General features: G+C 34.7%; 1 protein-coding gene across 1 annotated transcript; it reads left to right on the top strand.

The window, feature by feature from the left end:
* The first annotated feature begins 3,081 nt into the window (after nucleotides 1–3,081).
* On the top strand, nucleotides 3,082–4,604 carry LOC148205098 (putative RING-H2 finger protein ATL12). Its single transcript, XM_088109833.1, has one exon. The coding sequence runs from the start codon at nucleotides 3,310–3,312 to the stop codon at nucleotides 4,507–4,509; it is 1,200 nt and encodes a 399-aa protein (XP_087965959.1). The 5' UTR covers nucleotides 3,082–3,309; the 3' UTR covers nucleotides 4,510–4,604.
* The last annotated feature ends 15,745 nt before the right edge of the window (nucleotides 4,605–20,349 follow it).

Here is a 20,349-nt window from a genome sequence, read left to right as displayed (position 1 = left end):
AAGGAACCGAATCAATAGGGTTTGACAAAACAAATTAGAACGTTCGAGTTAGCAAAACTGTCAAGCCTTGGACAGGACATACTTCCTCAGTTTTGTGAGTAACCGAGGCAATAGGTCCTCCCCTGAATTATGCTAGGGTACGTTAGTGGTTGCAAAGGGATTTGACAGCGTTTTATGCTTCTGTTCCCCTCTAAACTGAGGCAGTAGGTCCCTTTCAGAAAAGGTGTCAGATGAAAAGTCTGGCTTGCAGTGGATTCAACAAGTTATTATGCTTCAGTTGCTCTTATAACCGAGGCAATAGAGCCTTTCTGCATCAGTTGCCAAAGAACCGAGGCATATAACTTCGCTATTTTTACAGAAATATCACCGCTTTTTTATATGCTTCGATTTTTGTAAAACCGAAGTGTATATGGCGCGTTAAAAAACAATTTTTTTACTAGTGAATGTTAAATTCTTACAATTCCACAGACCATGACAACATCCTTCCATATAGGTTTGATTTTTGCATGATCTTCTATATCGAGTAGTCGGTTTTGATGGCTACAATATGGCTTTGGAAATAGGGTGTCAGCCTCTTATTGTGGTGATAAGGGATAACCACACTTTCACCACCATTTGGTATATTGTTTTGACATCTTGAAGAGTCCTACTTATGAAGTATATGAGTTTTTTCTCATTATAAGTCTCATGAACAAGAGTTGCACTGATGGCATCTATGGTAGCCGTTTTATAGACTAAGAGTGGCCTAGTAATATAGATTCCAAAGGATGGGCAAGGATGTCAAGATTTGCTCGACTTGCTTGAAATAGTCCTAGAACTGGCAATCCTAAACAAAAACTTGGTATACTTCGTCAGTTATTTTATCATTGTCCTGATTTTGTCAAGTAACTTTGGGAGGAAACGTGATAGTCATCAACCTTCGTATTAGCTATTGGATCTCTTTAACATTCTTGTGGCTCCTCACACTAGTAAAAAAACAAGATTTTAACTCGCGCAATTGACATCGGTTAAGTTGTAACGAAGCAAAAAATGGCGCGATGGCATTTTTGTAGTTATCACAAATGAATATGCTTCGGTTCAAAAAGAACCAATGCCTAAAACTGGTGCGGTGGCATTTTTGTAATTATCGCGCAAAGTATATGCCTTGGTTCAAAAAGAACCGATGCCTAAAACTGGTGCGGTGGCATTTTTGTAATTATCGCGCAAAGGTATATGTCTCGGTTCAAGAAGAACCGATGCCTAAAACTGGTGCGGTGGCGTTTTTGTAATTATCGCGCAAAGGTATATGCCTCGGTTCAAAAGGAACCGATGCCTAAAACTGGCACGGTGACATTTTTGTAATTATTTTTTATTTTTTTGAGAGCGTTTAGGCATCGGTTCTTTATAGAACCGAGGCCGTAGACCCTTATTGCCTCGGTTAAAAAAATAATCGAGGTAATAACATGTGTTTAGGGTTAAATTTCGCAAACAGAGATATATAGAAGTTGCGCCGCTCCTCTCTTTTCTCCCATTTTCTTTCGTTTGCGAGGGGGACGCTTCCTTTTTCATCTCTGTTCTGATGGAGGCGCGACGAACGGATCTTTAATGGCGTGATTGAGGCGCGGCGAAGACGCGGCGAGGGCGCAAGGGCGGTCATTCTCGTTCTTCTTCTCTTTGTTCTGATTCGCAGCGAAGGAGGAAACTTCCTTTCGTCTCCTTTTTCTGATTTTGTTTAGGTTGCTATATGTTTAATTTATGCTCTGCAGGAGTGGTGGAGTTTGATTCTCTGCAGGTGGTGGTGGGAGCGCGTCGTTCTCGTTCTTTGTTCTTCGTAGTGGAATCTTTGATGATGGTGGTGTGAGATGGAGTGGTAGGCATTGATGGATTGTGGCCAAGGGCTAACAACTCATATGGCGAATGGTGAAAACGAAAAAAAAAAACCTCTATTGCCTCAGTTGGATTTGAACCGAGGCAAAATCACACACCTTTTTGCTTCGGTTCAGAACCGAGGCAAAAAGCCTACCCCTTTTTGTCTCGCCTGTATATGCCTCGGTTGCGGAACCACTGCATATAAGCGAAAATAACCGCTGTCGTTTTCCTTTAGCGTACTAGTGTCATATCAATCACAGCCTGACATTTATGAGATTGTCTCGATCCCTCTTGCATCAACATGAATCACATAAACTTACCTCCATCTACTCCATGTATTTCATCCATATTGAAAATGTTAGTTAAGGATAACTTCACCGCTGTATCATCTACATACACCTCAATATTTTTTCTGATATAAGGTGTTTGAACACTCTATCCATAAATCTATGATATGTTGCTATAGCAATTTTGAGGTAAGAATGTATGACCTTGTAGTCCTTTTCTTAACTTATTTGCGTTTCCTTAACTAAGTCAAGTGACAATCAGCATATACGTTGCAATTTTGTAAAATTTCATTAGAAGATTTTGATAGAAAATTTTCGTAATAAAAGTTTTCGTCGTTTACTTTTTTTCTTCCGAAGGCGCATCTCACGGACACCACAATAAATTATTAAACCCAAAATAAAAGTTGTTAAACCTATAATTTTGTATCAAAAAAGGGTTTCTACACTTCCTTTGTTGTTTATGGAGGCATCCCCACACTTCCAGAACTACCCCTCTAAAAACTTGGCTTGACATGGCACAAAGATATTTTAAGTAGCGTCAAACCTTACAACTTGACCTATAGAGTAGATTATTGAAAAAAAAGTTGAATCTCATGCAAATAGATCTTTCAAATAGAAAAGTAAACGATGCCTTAGTTGTTGTGATAAAGAAATCTACCTAACGATACATATTTAGTTGAATACTTATCACTATTTTTTTTTTTGGTGTAAAGAAAGAGAGACAGAAAATACATTTTTTAAAAATAGAAGACAAAGGAAACTGTGATAATTTATGCATGAAAAAGAAAAGAACAAGAGATATAGAAAAACAAATAATAATAAGAATGAAAAAAGAAAATATCATATTGCGATCCGTCACATTTTTAACTTGAATCTTATACATAAATTTCTATATTTTCCATCAGTCACAGTTGCAGGATGATGTACCCTTTTGTCGTCACTGATCTCAAGATATTCTTAATTAATTTTTGATGCCTTCGTTGCATAAACCAACAAACAGATGAACCTTCCTAGTTGGGGACTGAAACAATTAAAAGCCGAGATTGAAAACTTTCTCATTGTCTTCATTCATCAGATACAGATAGATATAGCTCTAAATATGATTTGCTATGCATTTCCACCCAGATATTTTTATATCAGGGAAAAGTAACATAACCAGAGAATCACTAGTGGCATGATCAAAATTTTCATGAACATGGCTGTCAAGAACCATTTACTGGTGTTCATCATGACGGTTCTTTTTTTCATTTCTAATGTTCAAGCACAAAACAATGACACAGATAGCATGCAAGATCTTCCTCAACCTGTTCGTCCAAGCAAGATGGTTGTAGTATTGGCCCTCTCAATATTGTTCACTATATCATTTCTCTTACTTGTCTACATAAGGTTCCGCAGAAGCATCCCTCTTGAACTTACCAACAGAAGGAGCCCTGATTCACCAAATTTTCAAGCACAAACACAATCAAGATCAAGACATTCAGGGATAGACAGGAAAGTGATTGAAGCACTCCCATTTTTCATGTTCTCTTCCCTTAAGGGGTCCAAACAAGGCCTAGAGTGCACAGTTTGCTTGTCACAGTTTGAGGACACTGAGATTCTTAGGCTCTTGCCAAAGTGCAAACATGCTTTCCACATGAATTGCATTGACAAGTGGTTAGAAAGTCACTCTACATGCCCTCTTTGCAGGAATAATATTGACCCCTTAGACATCAAGAACTTCACCTACTCAATCAGTTCAAGGTCCCTAAGAGTTCCTTCAAATTTAACCGATGACACTAACCTTGAAATCTTCGTACACAGGGAACCTTCTTCCCATCAAGGCTCATCATCATCATCAAGGTTTAACATCGGAAGCATGTTTTGGAATTTGGGTTGGAGCAACAAGAAAAACCTTCTCGTTGACCAAGAGGTTTGTGGAACAAATGGGACACACGTGCACAAGTTCTATCACAAAATTGTTGTCTCTGATGTTGTTAGAAGAAGCAGGTGGAGTGATCTTAACTCTTCGGACATATTATCATTGAAGAGTGAGATGATTCATCATGTTTCAATTGGAAGATTCTCTCCCTCTAATGAAACTTTTTGTGGAAATCCGAGCCTTTCCTCTATTTTCAACGAGGATGAAAGTTCATTTACGTTATTGAATATAGCTCAGAAGAGATCTATGTCTGATATTGCTCATATTCCAAGGTTGATAGAAACATGCAAGCAGAATAGAATGGAACCAGGTGAGGCATCAAGTGGGAATAACGAGAGGGAGGAGAGGATGAGAAGGATTTGGTTGACAATTGCTCAACGAACAGTGCAATGGTTTGCAGGACAAGAAAGAAATTCAACAGATTTAGAGATAAAACATTTAGCTTCGGATGTTTGATTTGGTACAACTTTGTATCCAGCAACAAGTGTAAACTTTACTTTTTGTGCTTTTAATCGAAGATATATAAAAGGTTTAATAGTCTTTTGTTCTAATTTTTGTGGGACTTGTTTAATTTATGTTCTCTCAAAAAATTTCATTGTAGTTTTCTTAAAGAAAATTAGAGTGATTCATTCTATTAAATTGATATTGACATTGTTTATTGTTTAGAAAGTGACCATATAAGTGATGACTTCGTATGATCATTGTAATTGGATTTATCTAATTAATGTGATAGTAAGGTAATTGGACTTACACAATGCTATGTGCCATTTACAATAAGACATTGTCACTCTCTAAACGGTGTAGGCATTAATTTAACAAAATAAACCATGTTGACTCGTTTTAACAAATATAAGAACTATATTTAAAAAAATTGAGAAACCATATTAATAATTTCGATAGAAATTGTAAACAAAAATGTTATGAAACCAACAAATAAACTAAGCTCTGGTTGAATAGATACTTATTATATATTATGTGGGTATAAGTTAATAACTTAAGATGATACATTGAATATATGATAACTTTTTTTTTTTAATTTTATCTCAATAAATTATGAAACAAAGCTTTTCAAGCAATATACTAGTTTAGTTAAATTCTTTTAGAACATAATTAAATAGATCCATGAACTTAATGGTACTGAGGAATGGTTTCCAATCACAAGTTAAACACATTATAATAAAATAGGTATTTAGTATTGGCCAAAAGTCAATGCTAACAAGAAAAGATTATGCTAAATAGCAGTTAGTCTTTTTTTATCAGTAAAGTATATATACTATATATATTTGAAACTTAAGGTGCTCTAACCCTTATACAAAAGATATTTACATTGTTATTTACTTTACGTCTCTATAAGCATGATTAAAACATTTACATTTGACATCAAAATATCTCTATCTTATACCATATAGTCTATTATTGTCACATACATGAAACATTAATGTGCAGGATCATACTTCAAGATGTTGCTACCAACGCTTCAGATTGTTCGTATTAACATATTACAATCTGGCCTAACATAAGAAATGAGTTTGGTAGCTTTAGACATAGTAAATCCCATGATCATCTGGTTGTACATTGTAGCAACCCATTGTTAGTTAGCTCAAGTTTGTTGCAACATTAGGAGTTGAAGATACTTCTTTTTGTTTTGTTTTATGTCAATAGCCAACAACTTTGCTTTCCTAGGATGCTCTCCTCATCCATTTTTTCTCACATTTAATTTTCATATACAAAAACAAAATAAATCTCTGAGCTAAATAGTCTGAGTTATGGGTTACTTTTTTATTAGCTTGTCTTCTATTAAATGACTTTGTCTTACATGTAACGTTCATGTTATTGGAGGCAAAGTGAAGACAAAGTAACAACTTGAAAACCATATACAAATGTCCTTATTTATGTATATATGTGTAATGTTTTTCTCTTTGTGACCACTATAATATTGCTCTTCACACCAGTGTTTTGATCCATTACACAGGTCAAAGTATTAATCGGAGTATAAAAATATAGATTATTTATTTTTACTCCTTTTCTATGCCTAAAATCTTATCTGCGTCATACATAATATTTCCAATACATCAACCCTCTCATTTCTAAATATAATGTCATTTCTTTCATTCCATATACACCATATAATGGCTATCCACACCCCCATCGAAATCATGTTTCCTTTCTAAACTTAATTCCATTAGGTAGAATTGTTTGAAGTGTGTCCTTGCTTGATTATGGTTTACATTACTAACTCTTATCCAAACATCACACATGTTCCATATTGTGCTAGCTATCTTACACTAAAAAAATAAGTGACTAGTTGTTTCCACACTTTCCGCACACAAACACATAGATCATTTCCTAAATTACTATCCCTCTTTGTTATATTTTCTTTAGTAGTCAATCAATTTAATATTATTTTCCAAGTAAAGTATTGGGGTTGTAGGAACGACTATAGTCAGTGAAGTAGGGTACAAGAGTGTGACTGATTCTTTCCACTGTGGTGTTTATGATATGGTGATACTCATGGTGTTTTCATGACTAGGATAGTCATGAAGGTGGTGTATCTATGATGGTGATCATAGTGGTTGAGATGCTCCAGATGATGTGATGTGATAGCGATGTTACTATAATAGTTATAGTAAGTAGTTAGTGTAGGTGCTAATGAGTGGATAGACCAAGGGTGTATGTGCAATGTTAGTGAGGAAATCAAGGATTAGAGATCAAGGATCGATGATCAAGTAATTCGTTTTGATAGAATTGTTCTGTTAGAGGATTAGAGATCCTATTGTTATTACTAAAATATATGGGGTGTTTGATTATTGTTGATTTAATCAGTATGTTTATGTCATGTTATTATGATTGTTTTAGCGGTAGCTTACTCCATACGTGTTTGTGTTATGTGTTTATGAATGGAATTATCGGTGATGATCAAATAATACGTTACACATGAACTGATGATGTTGTAGATGGTGTTGAAGCATGATAGATTTGGGAGATGACGAGGTACAAACTTGGGGTTTTATTCAAAGTTATTGCATTTGAATTTTAGACAAAGTAATTAAAGTTGTTTTATTTCCTTCGTTATTTCTATTGGACAAATGTTTTTAGAACTATTATGTTTTGAAATAAATTATGATGTTAAATGTTGAGATTTTTGAAAATACATTTTCGCGCAAAGTTATGTTTAAATTTTTACTAGTTTTTGATTAACCCGTGACATCCTGAAAATTTGGGGCGTTACGGAAGTGGTTCTCTACCAAGTTGTTTCAAGTTGTTCTTTATTCCATCATGTGTCGAAGGAAGGTGTTACTTTCATCTCTTATCGATTAAGAGAGGTGTTTTCTACTTCACTTTGTTCATTACTTATATTGTATTGTTAAACCAATTTTAGTGAAAGGTTGATTACTTATTTTAAAGTGATTAACAACTGGATGTAGAATCTTTTGATTCGAACTAATATAAAAATTATTTGTGTGATTTTCTCTGTCAATACCCAATTTCGTCGGAATAGATGAAGACCTCTAGAATTAAGAAGAGATAATAAAATAAAATATTAGAAGAGAAAGACAAATTTCATATACATCTATTTTTTGGAAAGAAATATAAAAAAAAAAAAACGTTTTTGTTTTTATTTTCTTTTCCTTTTTTGGATTATTTATATTTGTTACTGTTATTATTATTATTATTATTATTCTTTTATTTTTCTATTTTTTGTATTTTTGTATTTTTTCTTCTCCTTTATTTATTGTTATGTTTTATCCCTGGTTCTTGCCTTTGTTTTATTTTATAGGTTTTCTCTTGTTGTTTAGTATTTTTATCATTTTCTTAATCTACGTATATATTTATTGTGTTTATTTACTTATTTATTTTTTTTTTATTTTTTTTTATTTGTTTTAATTATCAAAGTTTTCCTTTATTGAAGATTTTCTTAAATAATATATTTGATGCATTTCTAACGTTTTGCAAAAAGAAAAGAAAAAAAACTAAACGCAAAGGTCAACTGAGCTGCCTGCAACCCGAAAAGCATTAGGCAATGCTTACCAACCTGCAACATTATTATACCGTAATGCTTAAAATGTTCCTGCAGTGAAAGAAAACTTTTGTTCCTCTTGCTAAAAATTCTAATGCAGAGCTGCCTCATACAATCATGCATCGTAGAAGGAAAGGGTATCTGAACAGCTTTTCTCAACTGATCTATTCTAAACATAAAGAAAGGAAAAAGACAAGAAGAAAATCACAGGTCAAAAGATATGCCCTGATCTCCAGGAAGAGGGCAGCAGGAGGAGTATTGGTGGTTTTTAAAAAATTGGTTTTCATCATCACCATGGAGGGAGAGACTTCACCATAAGAGAACATCAGAGATTTACTCTCATGGCCATCACCGCTACTTAGTAGTCAAGAGAAGACCCATCCGAATGGGATTCGCCTTCAACCTTCTTAAGCTTGGAAGAGGGTGAGACAACCAAAAAGGAAGATCACTCGAAGAGGGCAGAGGAAGCTAGAACCAAAAGAACGATTTTTGTTTGAAGCTGCGAAGGTAAGCTTCTCTGTCTAAGCTCTTGGCTTTGCCTTATGTGAATGTATGCCCTCTGTTGTGTGTCTAGATATGCATGAATGATGTTGGGTATGAATGAATGATGTTGTCTGTTGGATATGTATGAAGGACGTTTGATCAGTACATAGTCGTTTGCCTCTTTTGTGACTTCACCTGTTCATCAAAATCGCACTCAAAATGTAAGATTCATCAGTTATAAGTAATGCTTGCACCGAGAAAACATGTAAATAAAAAACAAACCGCAGAAGCAGATGCAGTTCTCATATCAAAGCACAAAACATAAGTTTTTTTTTCCCAGCAAACTGTAGGTCTCCCTCAATCTGGGTGGCAACCTTTGTCGTAGCTAGCTTTAATATCGGGGCCGCTTTTTTCACTTGTATCAAAACCGGCCAAGTCACAAGTCTCATGGTTTGAAGCTTGCCTTTTGAAACAACTCATCCTCTACTCTGTCGTGTCCAGTGCATTCAAAGAAGGACGGCAGATTGACTTTTCAGACTTCATGCTTAATGTTTAACCAGTAACACAACCCATCTGTTTAACCAATTCCCTCTATCACGCACATCACCGGAAACCTACCATTCCTCAACTTATATCTTCATTTTCCTAGTCTTTGCCCACGGTAACAACAGAGACTCCAACCTTCGTCTCCCTCCCTCGCAAGCCACAGAGAGAACCGTGTTTATCACAGGGATCACCCCTTCAGATGCACTTGGAAAATTCGAGAGACCCATTGCAGAGAACCAGAATCAGACACTGGTTACAGCACAACATACATACACAAAACAAAACCCAAACACAGAAATAGAAAATAGACAAATAAGAGAAGGAGACGTCGAGGTGGTGACCGGAGGCAACCCTGGCGACAACCGGTGATGTTAACGGGAGCCCTTACAGGCGCGGCGTCTGAGCTCGCCCAAGGGGCGATTCACGAAGGAGAGTACCATCTCTCTTGTGCGCGAGGAGTAGAGGAAGAGCGAAGCTTGGTCCGGAAGCGGCGGCGGCCAGTTTCAGTGAGGGCGATGTCCGGCAGCAACCTTGGCCGTGACGTGCGACGCCGGTGGTTTCTTGGTTCGAGGCGTCTGGGCTCGCTCAGGCGGTGTTCGACGGAGAAGGGAGAGAACTTCCCGCGCGCGAATAAGAAGGGGGAAAGAGTTGGCGGCGGCTCTGGTGGTGCCTGGTCGCCGGTGACGCCTTGGGCTGAGCGGGGGTCCGTCACGGTGGCCGGCCGTTTGAACGGAGGTTGGGCAGAGTACGTGGAGTGCCTCTAGGGTTTCTCGTCCGTGGGGAGAAGCTTGAATCTCTGGAGTGCACGTCTGAAATGAGTTGGGACATGAGAACCCCTAGGGTTTTTTCCAAATCTGAGAAGTGAAAAGGGCCCTGGGCCTGATCCAGCTTAAAAATATTCATATGTATATAATAAAAAAAAAACATTTCTCTCCTTCGCGCACCCCCTGTTTTCTCACCCGCGCACCCTCTATCCATTCCCTTGGTCTGGGCTCAGGCCCATTCTGTGTCTAAAAATTAAAAAACGAATTTCTTTCCTACGCCCCTTATTCTCATTATCGCACCCCTCCCCGCCTGGGCTTTGGCCCAGTTCGTTTTTTTTTGTTTAAGCACCCATGTTTCTTATTTAGCACCTCCGCACCCATTTTTTCTTTTATTTACTTATTATTTTACTTTTATTTTATTTTATCCTTTTACTTTTTACTTTATTTTCATTATTTATCTTTTTCTTTTTTTTTATTTTATTTTATTTTTATTTTTATTTTTATATTATTTCTCTCTCTCTTTTGTTCCCATTTTAAATATTTATCTACTTTTTAAATGCACTTTTATAAAAAATGATAAAAAATATATTTTAAAGGTTTAGGCACATGTGTGATCGCACGCATCGTCCTTGTGCTAGAAACCTTTTCTCTTTCTTTCATAAAAATGCAAAAATATATTTTAAAGGTCAAACACATGTGTGATCGCTCGCATCGTCCTTGTGCTGGAAACCTTTTCTCTTTCTTTTATAAAAAATACCAAAAAAATACTTTTAAGGTTAGGCACATGTGTGATCGCTCGCATCGTCCTTGTGCTAAAAACCTTTTCTCTTTCTCAAATAAATTATAAAAATATATCTTAAAGGGTTAAGCGCATGTGTGATCGCTCGCATCGTCCTTGTGCTAAAAACTTTTTCTTCTTTCTCAAATAAAATTATAAAAATATGTTTTAAAGGTTAAGCGCATGTGTGATCGCTCGCATCGTCCTTGTGCTAAAACCCTTTTCACCTTCTTTTTTACAAAAAATGCCAAAAAAATATAAAATCTTCAAAAACTAAAAACATCAACACTTTCAAGGAAACAAACCGTCTTTCAGCCAGAACTACGTGATCCTTGATTCTCCACCAAAAGTGGAGATACGTAGGAGCAAGGCTAGACCTTGTCAGGTTCACTTTCCCAAAAATCCAAATTTATCCGTAATCATTTTCCAAACAAATTTTCTAAAGAATTTCTCAAACAAGCTTTCCAATCTCCAAAAATGAGAATACGTAGGAGCAAGGTCAATCCTTGTCGGGCCCAAAAAACTAAAAAATATGTTTTGTTTATTTTAGAATTTTATTTTAGGGGATAGTTAAACATTTTGAAAATCACATCATATTCGTGCATTTAGTTAAAGGTACTGCCTTAGGGCAGGCGTTGTGGGGTGCTAACACCTTCCTCACGCGTAACCGACTCCCGAACCCAGAATCTGGTTTTCGTGGACCGTGCTTTATCGTTTTATGGTTTTTCCGTAGTCTCCCATAATAAACTATGGTGGCGACTCCAAATCTCTTCTCGAAACTCGTTCTTATTTTGGATCGTCGTCCCGTCGCGATTCCGGTTGCGACATTCTCTATCCCTTCATCGAAAAAAAAAATTAAAAGGGAAAACTAAAATTTTAATATAACCAATTTATCCCTCCCCTCTTGGTTTTGTGTCTGAACACGCTTTTAAACATTCCACTGCGCGATACCAATTCCTACACTTTTGCCCATATATTTGACAATTGCTTTCCTTTAAGTCTTAATCTCTCTACGTTCCTAAAGACTAGGATATGACAAGAGGAAAGTTAGAGAAACGAAAAATTTTCCATACAAATCAAGACTCTCAATATGATTACGAGTCTAGGGCACTATTGTACAGGATAAGATCCAGATGACATCATCTCCTAAGATAAACATCATCTCGACCTTAATTAAGGAACATTATTAAAGTAACCAAATAATTAACATTCAAGTTAGAATACCCTAAATAGTCTTAGGCAACTTACCTTATGTAGATTCTCTCAAGTAAAGACCTATAAAATAAGTATAAGAAAAGGTGATTGTTTATGAGATAAAACTGTTCATTCAATTTTTTTATCATATTTTAAATTTCTATATCTAATGAATGATTAACTTAAGAATTGGAGTGTCTTTATAAGTACCCCACCTTAGCATTCTGGTTAGAGAGGATACATTGATCTTAGATCAAAGAAGCTTGAAGAAACATTTTATAAGGACATTATAAGAACAAATATAAAAAATATTATCAAATAGAATAAATCTCTTAGGATTTCTTTATTTCCTTGGTGAATTATATGTACAATTTTAAAAGTAGCTTTATTTGTGTTGATGCCATTATAAATATGTTTAAATTGATTTATTTTCTCTATTTACATAGTTTTACCTAAAAAAATTAGGTTATATATGTTTTTAGTTTCTAAACTTCGATGCGAAATTTGAAATTTATTATTGCCATAAATTTTGATACAGTTGGGTTAAGCTATAAAAATATGAATAAATATAGTTTTTCTAATCCAACACTTCTAATTTTTCAGGCTTATTAAACAATATTCAACATTGACATTTAAAGTGAAATATGTTAAACAGTGTAAACGATTCAAATATTAGTCTAAAATGTGTTTAACACGTTAAAAAAGTTTAACGTAGTTAAGTTAAGGAAACTACATTTATTCATTTATAAAATTTAGATATTAGAATGTACCAAAGTTTGAGAGAAGAATTCTAATTTTATGTGTTTAGAGAATAAAAATATATTTAACTCAAAAATTATTTATATATATTATATTAATAAAGACAATTGAATAAGTTAACCATCAAGAACAAGTATCCATTGCCTAGGAATGATGACTTGATGGATCAGTTGTATGGGGCTATTGTGTTTTCCAAGATAGACTTGAGGTCAGGATACCATCAAATTTTGGTTAAGGAGGGTGATGTGCAGAAGACAGCCTTCAGGTCTCGGTATGACCATTATGAGTATGTAGTAATGTCGTTCAGTGTTACTAATGCTCCGGCTATATTCATGGATTACATGAAATGTATCTTCAGACCATTCTTAGATAAATTCATTGTTGTCTTTATAGATGACATACTTATTTATTCTAAAACTCATGAAGAGCATGAGGATCACCTTAGAACAGTACTCGGTGTATTGAGGGAGAAGAAGTTGTATGCCAAACTGTCTAAGTGTGAATTATAGATGGAAGAGGTGCAGTTTTTAAGACATGTAATCTCAACAGGAGGTATCTATATGGATCCTACAAAGGTGCAGGCGGTGCTTCAGTGGAAGAGACCTTAGTCGGCCATTGAGATAAGGAGTTTTGTGGGATTGGCGGGCTACTATAGGTAGTTCATTGAAGGATTTTCTAAGATAATAGCGACGTTGACACAATTGACTAGGAAAGATCAGCCTTTTGCATGGACCGATCGGTGTGAAATTAGCTTTCAAGAGCTAAGGCAAAGGTTGACAAGTGCTCCCGTGTTAGTAATTCTGGACACAGGAAAATCTTTTGAAGTTTTCTGTGATGCCTCTTACCAAGGGTTGGGCTATGTACTAATGCAAGAAGGGAAGGTGGTTGCATATGCTTCAAGACAACTTAAAGTTCATGAGAAGAATTACCCCACTCATGACTTGGAGTTGGCAGCAGTGGTGTTTGCATTGAAGATATGGAGACATTATTTTTATGGTGCACAGTTCCAAGTGTTCAGTGATCATAAAAGTCTGAAATATCTGTTCGAGCAGAAGGAATCGAACATGTGGCAAAGGAGGTGGATGGAATTCTTGAAAGATTATGAGTTTGAGCTGTTATACCACCCGAGAAAGGCCAATGTTGTGGCTGACGCATTGAGCAGAAAGATTGTTCATGTTTCTGTGATGATGGTCTGAGAGTTGAGTTTGGTTGAGAGCTTTAGAGACTTAAGACTACATTTTGAGTTGGAACCGAACGGTATAAGGTGTTGCAGTCTTAAGTTGACAAGTGACTTGTTAGACCGAGTCAGAGAGAAGTAGTCGGCTGATGTGGAAATACAGAAGACTAGGGAGTTGGTCGGTTCAGATAAGGGAAAATATTTCAGTATAGGGACGGACGGTCTCTTAAGGTTTAGAGGAAGGGTTTGTGTGCCCAATGACGGAGAGTTGAAAAGATCAATTCTTGAGAAAGGGCATCAAAGTCGTTTTAGCATGCATCCATGCATGACTAATATGTATCAAGACCTTAAAGAATCGTTTTGGTGGTCCGGCATGAAGGGTGATGTGGCTCGGTTTGTGTCTTCATACTTAACTTGTCAAAGAGATAAAGTGGAGCATCAAAGACCAGGAGATTTGTTACAACAATTAGAAATTCCTAAGTGGAAATGGGATAGCATTGTTATGGATTTTGTTACCCATTTACCCCAAATGATCAAAAGTCATGATGTTATATGGGTGATAGTGGACAGGTTAACTAAAAGTGCTCATTTCCTTGCCATTAACTTGAAGATGTCAATGGAAAAGTTAGCTCAACTCTACATCAAAGAAGTGGTTCGGTTACATGGAGTGTCGTCCAGTATTATATCTGACCGGGATCCTCGGCTTACGTCTCAATTTTGGAAGTCTCTATAGAGTCTGATGAACAGTCGGTTACAAATGAGTTCGTCCTATCATCCGCAGACGGACGGTCAGTCAGAAAGGACGATCCAAACACTTAAGGATCTTTTAAGGACGTGTGTCTTGGATCATTTGGGAGTCTAGGATGAAGTTTTGCCTTTAGTAGAATTCACCTACAATAATAGTTTTTAGACAAGCTTTGAAATGACACCGTTTGAAGCTTTGTATGGAAGAAGGTGTAGGACTCATCTTTGTTGGTTTCAGGAAGCAAAAGTGGTGTTAATTAACCTGAAGTGATTCAGCAGACTGCAGAAAAGGTGAAATTAATTCAAGAAAGGTTGAAAGTGTCTCAAAGTAGGCAGAAGTCCTATGCTGATCGAAGAAGAAGACCTTTAGAATTTGTTGTTGGAGATCACGTCTTCCTCAGATTGAATCCTACTACGGGTGTTGGAAGATTCGTTCGGTCTAAGAAGTTATCTCCTAAGTTTATTGGTCCTTATCAAATTTTAAGGCGTATAGAACCAGTTGCTTACGAGATAGTCTTACCTCCTCAACTAGCCAACCTTCACTCGATTTTCCATGTATCACAACTCAGAAAGTATGTGTCGGATCCTTCTCATGTGCTGGAAGTAGAAGATGTTCAAGTTAGAGAAGACCGTTCGGTCAAAATGCAGCCAATCAACATTGCCGAGAGCCTAACTAAGATACTTAGAGGAAAATCCATCACTTTAGTTAAAGTGGTATGAGAGAAGAGAACAGGTGACTTTACTTGGGAATTGGAAGATGTCATGAGGGAATTGTATCCTCACCTATTCTCTAGTAAGTTCAATTTTCGAAGACGAAATTTCTTTTGTTGTTAGGGAGAATGTAAGAATTGAGAAATTCAGAGAAAGTGGGGAAGACAGGTGTATGCATTTGAGTGGACCGATCGGTTTTGACGGTAGTATATAAATGAACTTTTCAAAATTTTGTGTCATTCTCTACATGCACTTCTTCTCTCCAAAATTCTGAGTTTTTCCTTTCTCCTCCTTCTCTTTACAAATTCTCTCTAGAAATTCTCACATTTTCTGCATCTGATCATCAATCAGGTCATGCCTGAGCTTTCGTGGTGCCAACAGCTTCTCTTTTCACCGATCAAGTTCCTGTTTTGGAGTTGGTAAGTTCAATTCCTTCATCCTTTGAGGTTCCTGCATTTTCTATTACATGCAAGCCCTATTCAGCTTGCATGTGTTCATCAACTACTCCTCTGAATCTGTTTTATGTCTTGATCCTCTGGTTGGTTCCTTTTCACCGATCATAAATTTGTAGGTTGCCTTAGAAGTTAGTCACTTACGGGTTAGGCAAGACAGTGGAAGTGTAGAATTTGTATGGTTCATTCGAGGTAAGGGAAGCTAAATAATTTAACTTGTATGTTTATATGTTTGTAATGAATTGTATGATTGATTGAAATGCATGTTAAATTTCTTTTGTTTTCGATTGGATGTGAGGATTGAACTCTGTGAACTAGACTTGGGGAGTATTATGCAGAAAAAGTGTTCGGCCAATGTCAAATTGAGGAAGTGAGAGGGTGAAAATAAGAGCTTGAGGTTGGGAGTAATTTTTGGGCAGTGAGATGAGTTTGAACAAGTTCATTGTGACCTATTAGAATCAGGTTTGGAGGATTAGAAGAAAAATATTTAGTTTGGGGTAAATTTTAGTGTTCTTCGTAATTCTGCAAAATTTTGCAGAATTATGCAGAAAGCGGAGTGTGCACGTTTGGTCGTTCGGTCTTGGTCAAGCGATCGGTCTTATACTAGCAGTTATACTAGTCTTAGCGCTCGGTCTTATACTATTAGTTATGCTAGTGTTAGCGCTCGGTCTTACACTAGCAGTTATGCTAGTGTTAGCGCTCGGTCTTACACTAGCAGTTATTCTAGTGTTAGCGCTCGGTATTATATTAGTATTTGGTTTAGTTTTGGTATTTAACCTAGTTTTAGTACTCAACTTTAATATAGTGTTAGGCTTTCCCTAGTAGTCGACCTTTGCGAGTGTTCGGTCAATTGTTAGGTCTTGTCTGTTATAGACCGTTCGGTTCTGTCCTGGGGTGGTGAGAAACTATTCGGTCTCCAACGTTCATAGAGTTCTCGGTCTTGTGAGTGAGGATATGATTGTTGAATGAAATTATATGTTAAGTGATGAGAATTACTTTTTTAAGTACTGTGGAAGAGAATTCCAAGGCGGAATGTCTCGTGGATGGTTATTGAATCGTAAAGTATGAATGTGGATATCGTGTTAAGCTGGTGTTTATCCTGATATTCTATGATTACTCATTCTCAAGTAGAGAGGAGTAACTCATGTGTGAGAATGGCAGGAGTTACTCCTCTTTACCTCGATACCCTGAGGTTAAAGGACCCTTGTCATTCTCACACATGAGTTACTCCTCTCTACTTGAGAATGAGTAATCATAGAATATCAAGATAAACACCAGCTTAGCACGATATCCACATTCATACTTTATAATTCAATAACCATCCACGAGACATTCCGCCTTGGAATTCTCTTCCACAGTACTTAAAAACATAATTTTCATCACTTAACATATAATTTCATTCAACAATCATATCCTCACTCACAAGACCGAGAACTCTGTGAACGTTGGAGACCGAACAGTTTGTCACCACCCCAGGACAGAACCGAACGGTCTATAACAGACAAGACCTAACAATTGACCGAACATTGGCAAAGGCCAACTACTAGGGAAAGCCTAACACTATATTAAAGTTGAGTACTAAAACTAGGTTAAATACCAAAACTAAACCAAATACTAATATAATACCGAGCGCTGACACTAGAATAACTGTTAGTGTAAGACCGAGCATTAACACTAGCATAACTGCTAGTATAAGACCGAGCGCTAACACTAACATAACTGCTAGTATATGACCGAGCGCTAACACTAGCATAACTATAGAATTACGAAGAACACTAAAATTTACCCAAAACCAAATATTTTTCATCTAATCCTCCAAACCTGATTCTAATAGGTCACAATGCACTTGTTCAAACTCATCTCACTGCCCAAAAATTACTCCCAATCTCAAACTCTCATTTTCACCCTCTCACTTCCTCAATTTGACACTGGTCGAACACTTTTTCTGCATAATACTCCCCAAATCTAGAGAAAAGGTGAGAATTTCTAGAGAAAATTTGTAGAGAGAAGGAGGAGAAAAGAAAAGCTCAAAAATTTGAAGAAAAGAAGTAAAAAATGATCCGAAATTTTGAAAAATTTATTTATATACTACCGTCTTCTCCACTTTCTCTAAATTTATCAATTCTTACATAAACCATCTTTTTATTTATAAAATATAGCTAATTTAAATATATATATATATATATATATATATATATATATATATATATATATATATGTTATAATTTGCTCAATACAAAATTTAGTCATATTTAAGAACTTGGAATTTGTTTAAACTAAAACAAAGTAATTTATTTCATATTAGAAAAGCGAAAACATTTTCAAATATACATAATCTAATGAGAAAAAAAAATTAAAAGACATAATTGTCCAATCTGTACTTTACACATTTTAAAGGAATATTCCGTCAATATTACAAAAATATTTGACATTATGAACTTTTCAAACGATAATTCCATGTGGATTAAGGATTTTGATGACCAACAATTTTGAAAAACTTAAAATAAAATATTTAAATTTACATATTTAATTATTATCACTGATATAATAAAAATACAAGATTTAATATTGAAATCTCCTTATAGGTTTCTATATAAAAAAAATAATTTTGAAAATGTATTTAATATTGAAATCTCTAATTCCATTATTTTATTCAATGGACCTATTTAAAAAGTTCAATATTTAAAAAATAAATTATTTGAATAAAAAATTAGAAAAATAGTTATGAAAAAACACATATCAATTAATTTTTTTCTATATTCATAAAATATTATTATACAAAAGATTCATGAAATAAAAAACAAAATATATTGTAAAAATAATATTTTATCATCAAATAGGACAAGAATGGAACAAAATAGAAGAAAAATGAAAACAATAATGAGTTTGCTTTTAATTTTTTTTTTCGTTTTTAGAAACAAAAAGAGAATATATGAGAGACAAACAAACACGTGTCTTAAATAATTGAAAAGATAATGAGAAGAAAAAAAATCATAATAATTATATTTTTTATTATATTTAATTTTTTGTTTTAATATTTATTAACATTAAAAGACATGTTTTATAACAAAAATAAAATAAAATCTTACCTAATTTAATTTTCCTAAATTTTTATTTGAATACACAAAAATTGAAAAATCTAGGTTCAAAGCACCTTACTCCCATGATGCTATGCTCCAAGGACTCAGTAAAAATGTATTTGCTTTTTTTTTAGTATTAAAGAGATGAGAACCCTAGATGGATAAATTTGTAAACTTAGGATCAATTTATCACTTTTTGTGGTTTATAATTTTTGATATTCATTTAAATAAATTGTCTTTATGTAGTAAAAAAAATTAAATACGTTTAAGTCAAAAAAAAAGAAGGAAAAAAAGAAATAAGCAATGCTAGCTGTCCCTTTGTAACAAATGCTTCAAACAAAAGCAAATATTGATTAATCAACTCCAAAAGAATGATTGTCACATCCTTCACCCATGCATGCTTAACCACAAATTTTTAATAAATAGATTTATATTTAACTCAATCCAACAATAAATATTGAACAAATAACATCCTCTCAACTAGTTAATGGTTAGTTTGTTTGTTTAAGTTTAATCTCTCTCATAATGGCTACATTTCTTGTGGCATGAAACCAATGAACACCTTCAATCATGCATTGCGCTTCAAGTATATCTTCACAGCTTATTTTCACTATTCCAAAAATATTTAATGGGTTCATTTCTTCACTTTATAAGCATGTTATGTCCACCAATGCATTTGATAGGCTTGTGTCATGCTCAGCAAAATTGCTAATGTCATCTTCCTTAACATTTGACAGAGTTAGAAACACATGTCACACTTCAAAATCCTTGTCTCATAAATAAGCATAGTGACTCACCAAAAGACTCCACATTTAGTAGTGCTTAGCATTTGTAAAAGAATAAGACCAAAAACAACATTTAAGGAATGTCCATAAGTTTTTCTTTAATAGTGATAGACTAAGGAGATTAATCACGAGTTATTAATTATCTTGTTATTGATCATATTTGACTTTAAGGTAGAAGTTGTTCATATAAGAGATTATATATTAATTTCAACATAAAATTTTAAGGTTTAATGTTTATTGATTATTTTATTTTGTTAAATATATTTTTAGTCTTTAAATTTTTAAAGTAAAATTGAGATTTGTTTGTATCCAAATATTTGATACATTTTAATTTTCAAACTTTAAAAATAAATTAATATAATTCTTTTAACATAATTAAATTAAATATTTTTGTGTCAAATATATTATAGGTTAGTATTTGAATTGTTTGTTTTTCTTTTACAGCCCGAATAAATACATTTAACATATAAAAAATTAACATTATTATATTAAAAAGATTATATTCAAGTATTAAAATATATTTAAAATTTTAAAAATTAAAATAGGGTTAAATATGTTTTTAGTCCTTAAACTATTGGTCCTTTCTGGTTTTCGTCCCTCTTTCAAAGTAAGGTACAATTTGGTCCTCATTCTTTTCGAAACGTTCGTTTTAGTCCTCGAAAACTAAACACTGTTTAAAAATTTGGTCCTCATTTAGCAACAAATGAGGACTAAAACCAAAATTCCGAGGACTAAAATGAACGTTTCAAAAAGAATGAGGACCAAATTGTACCTTATTTTGAAAGAGGGATGAAAACCAGAAACG

This window comes from Vigna umbellata, chromosome 1 (assembly GCF_029865625.1).
Source record: "Vigna umbellata cultivar VRB3 chromosome 1, Vumbellata_1.0, whole genome shotgun sequence".
Taxonomy (NCBI): domain Eukaryota; kingdom Viridiplantae; phylum Streptophyta; class Magnoliopsida; order Fabales; family Fabaceae; genus Vigna; species Vigna umbellata.
Note: the sequence above shows the minus strand (reverse complement) of the source record. Positions and strands in the feature narration are given on the sequence as shown.

Excerpts from the sequence above, each read along its gene's own strand:
- LOC148205098 (XM_088109833.1), top strand. The coding sequence starts at position 3,310 with ATGATCAAAATTTTCATGAACATGGCTGTCAAGAACCATTTACTGGTG.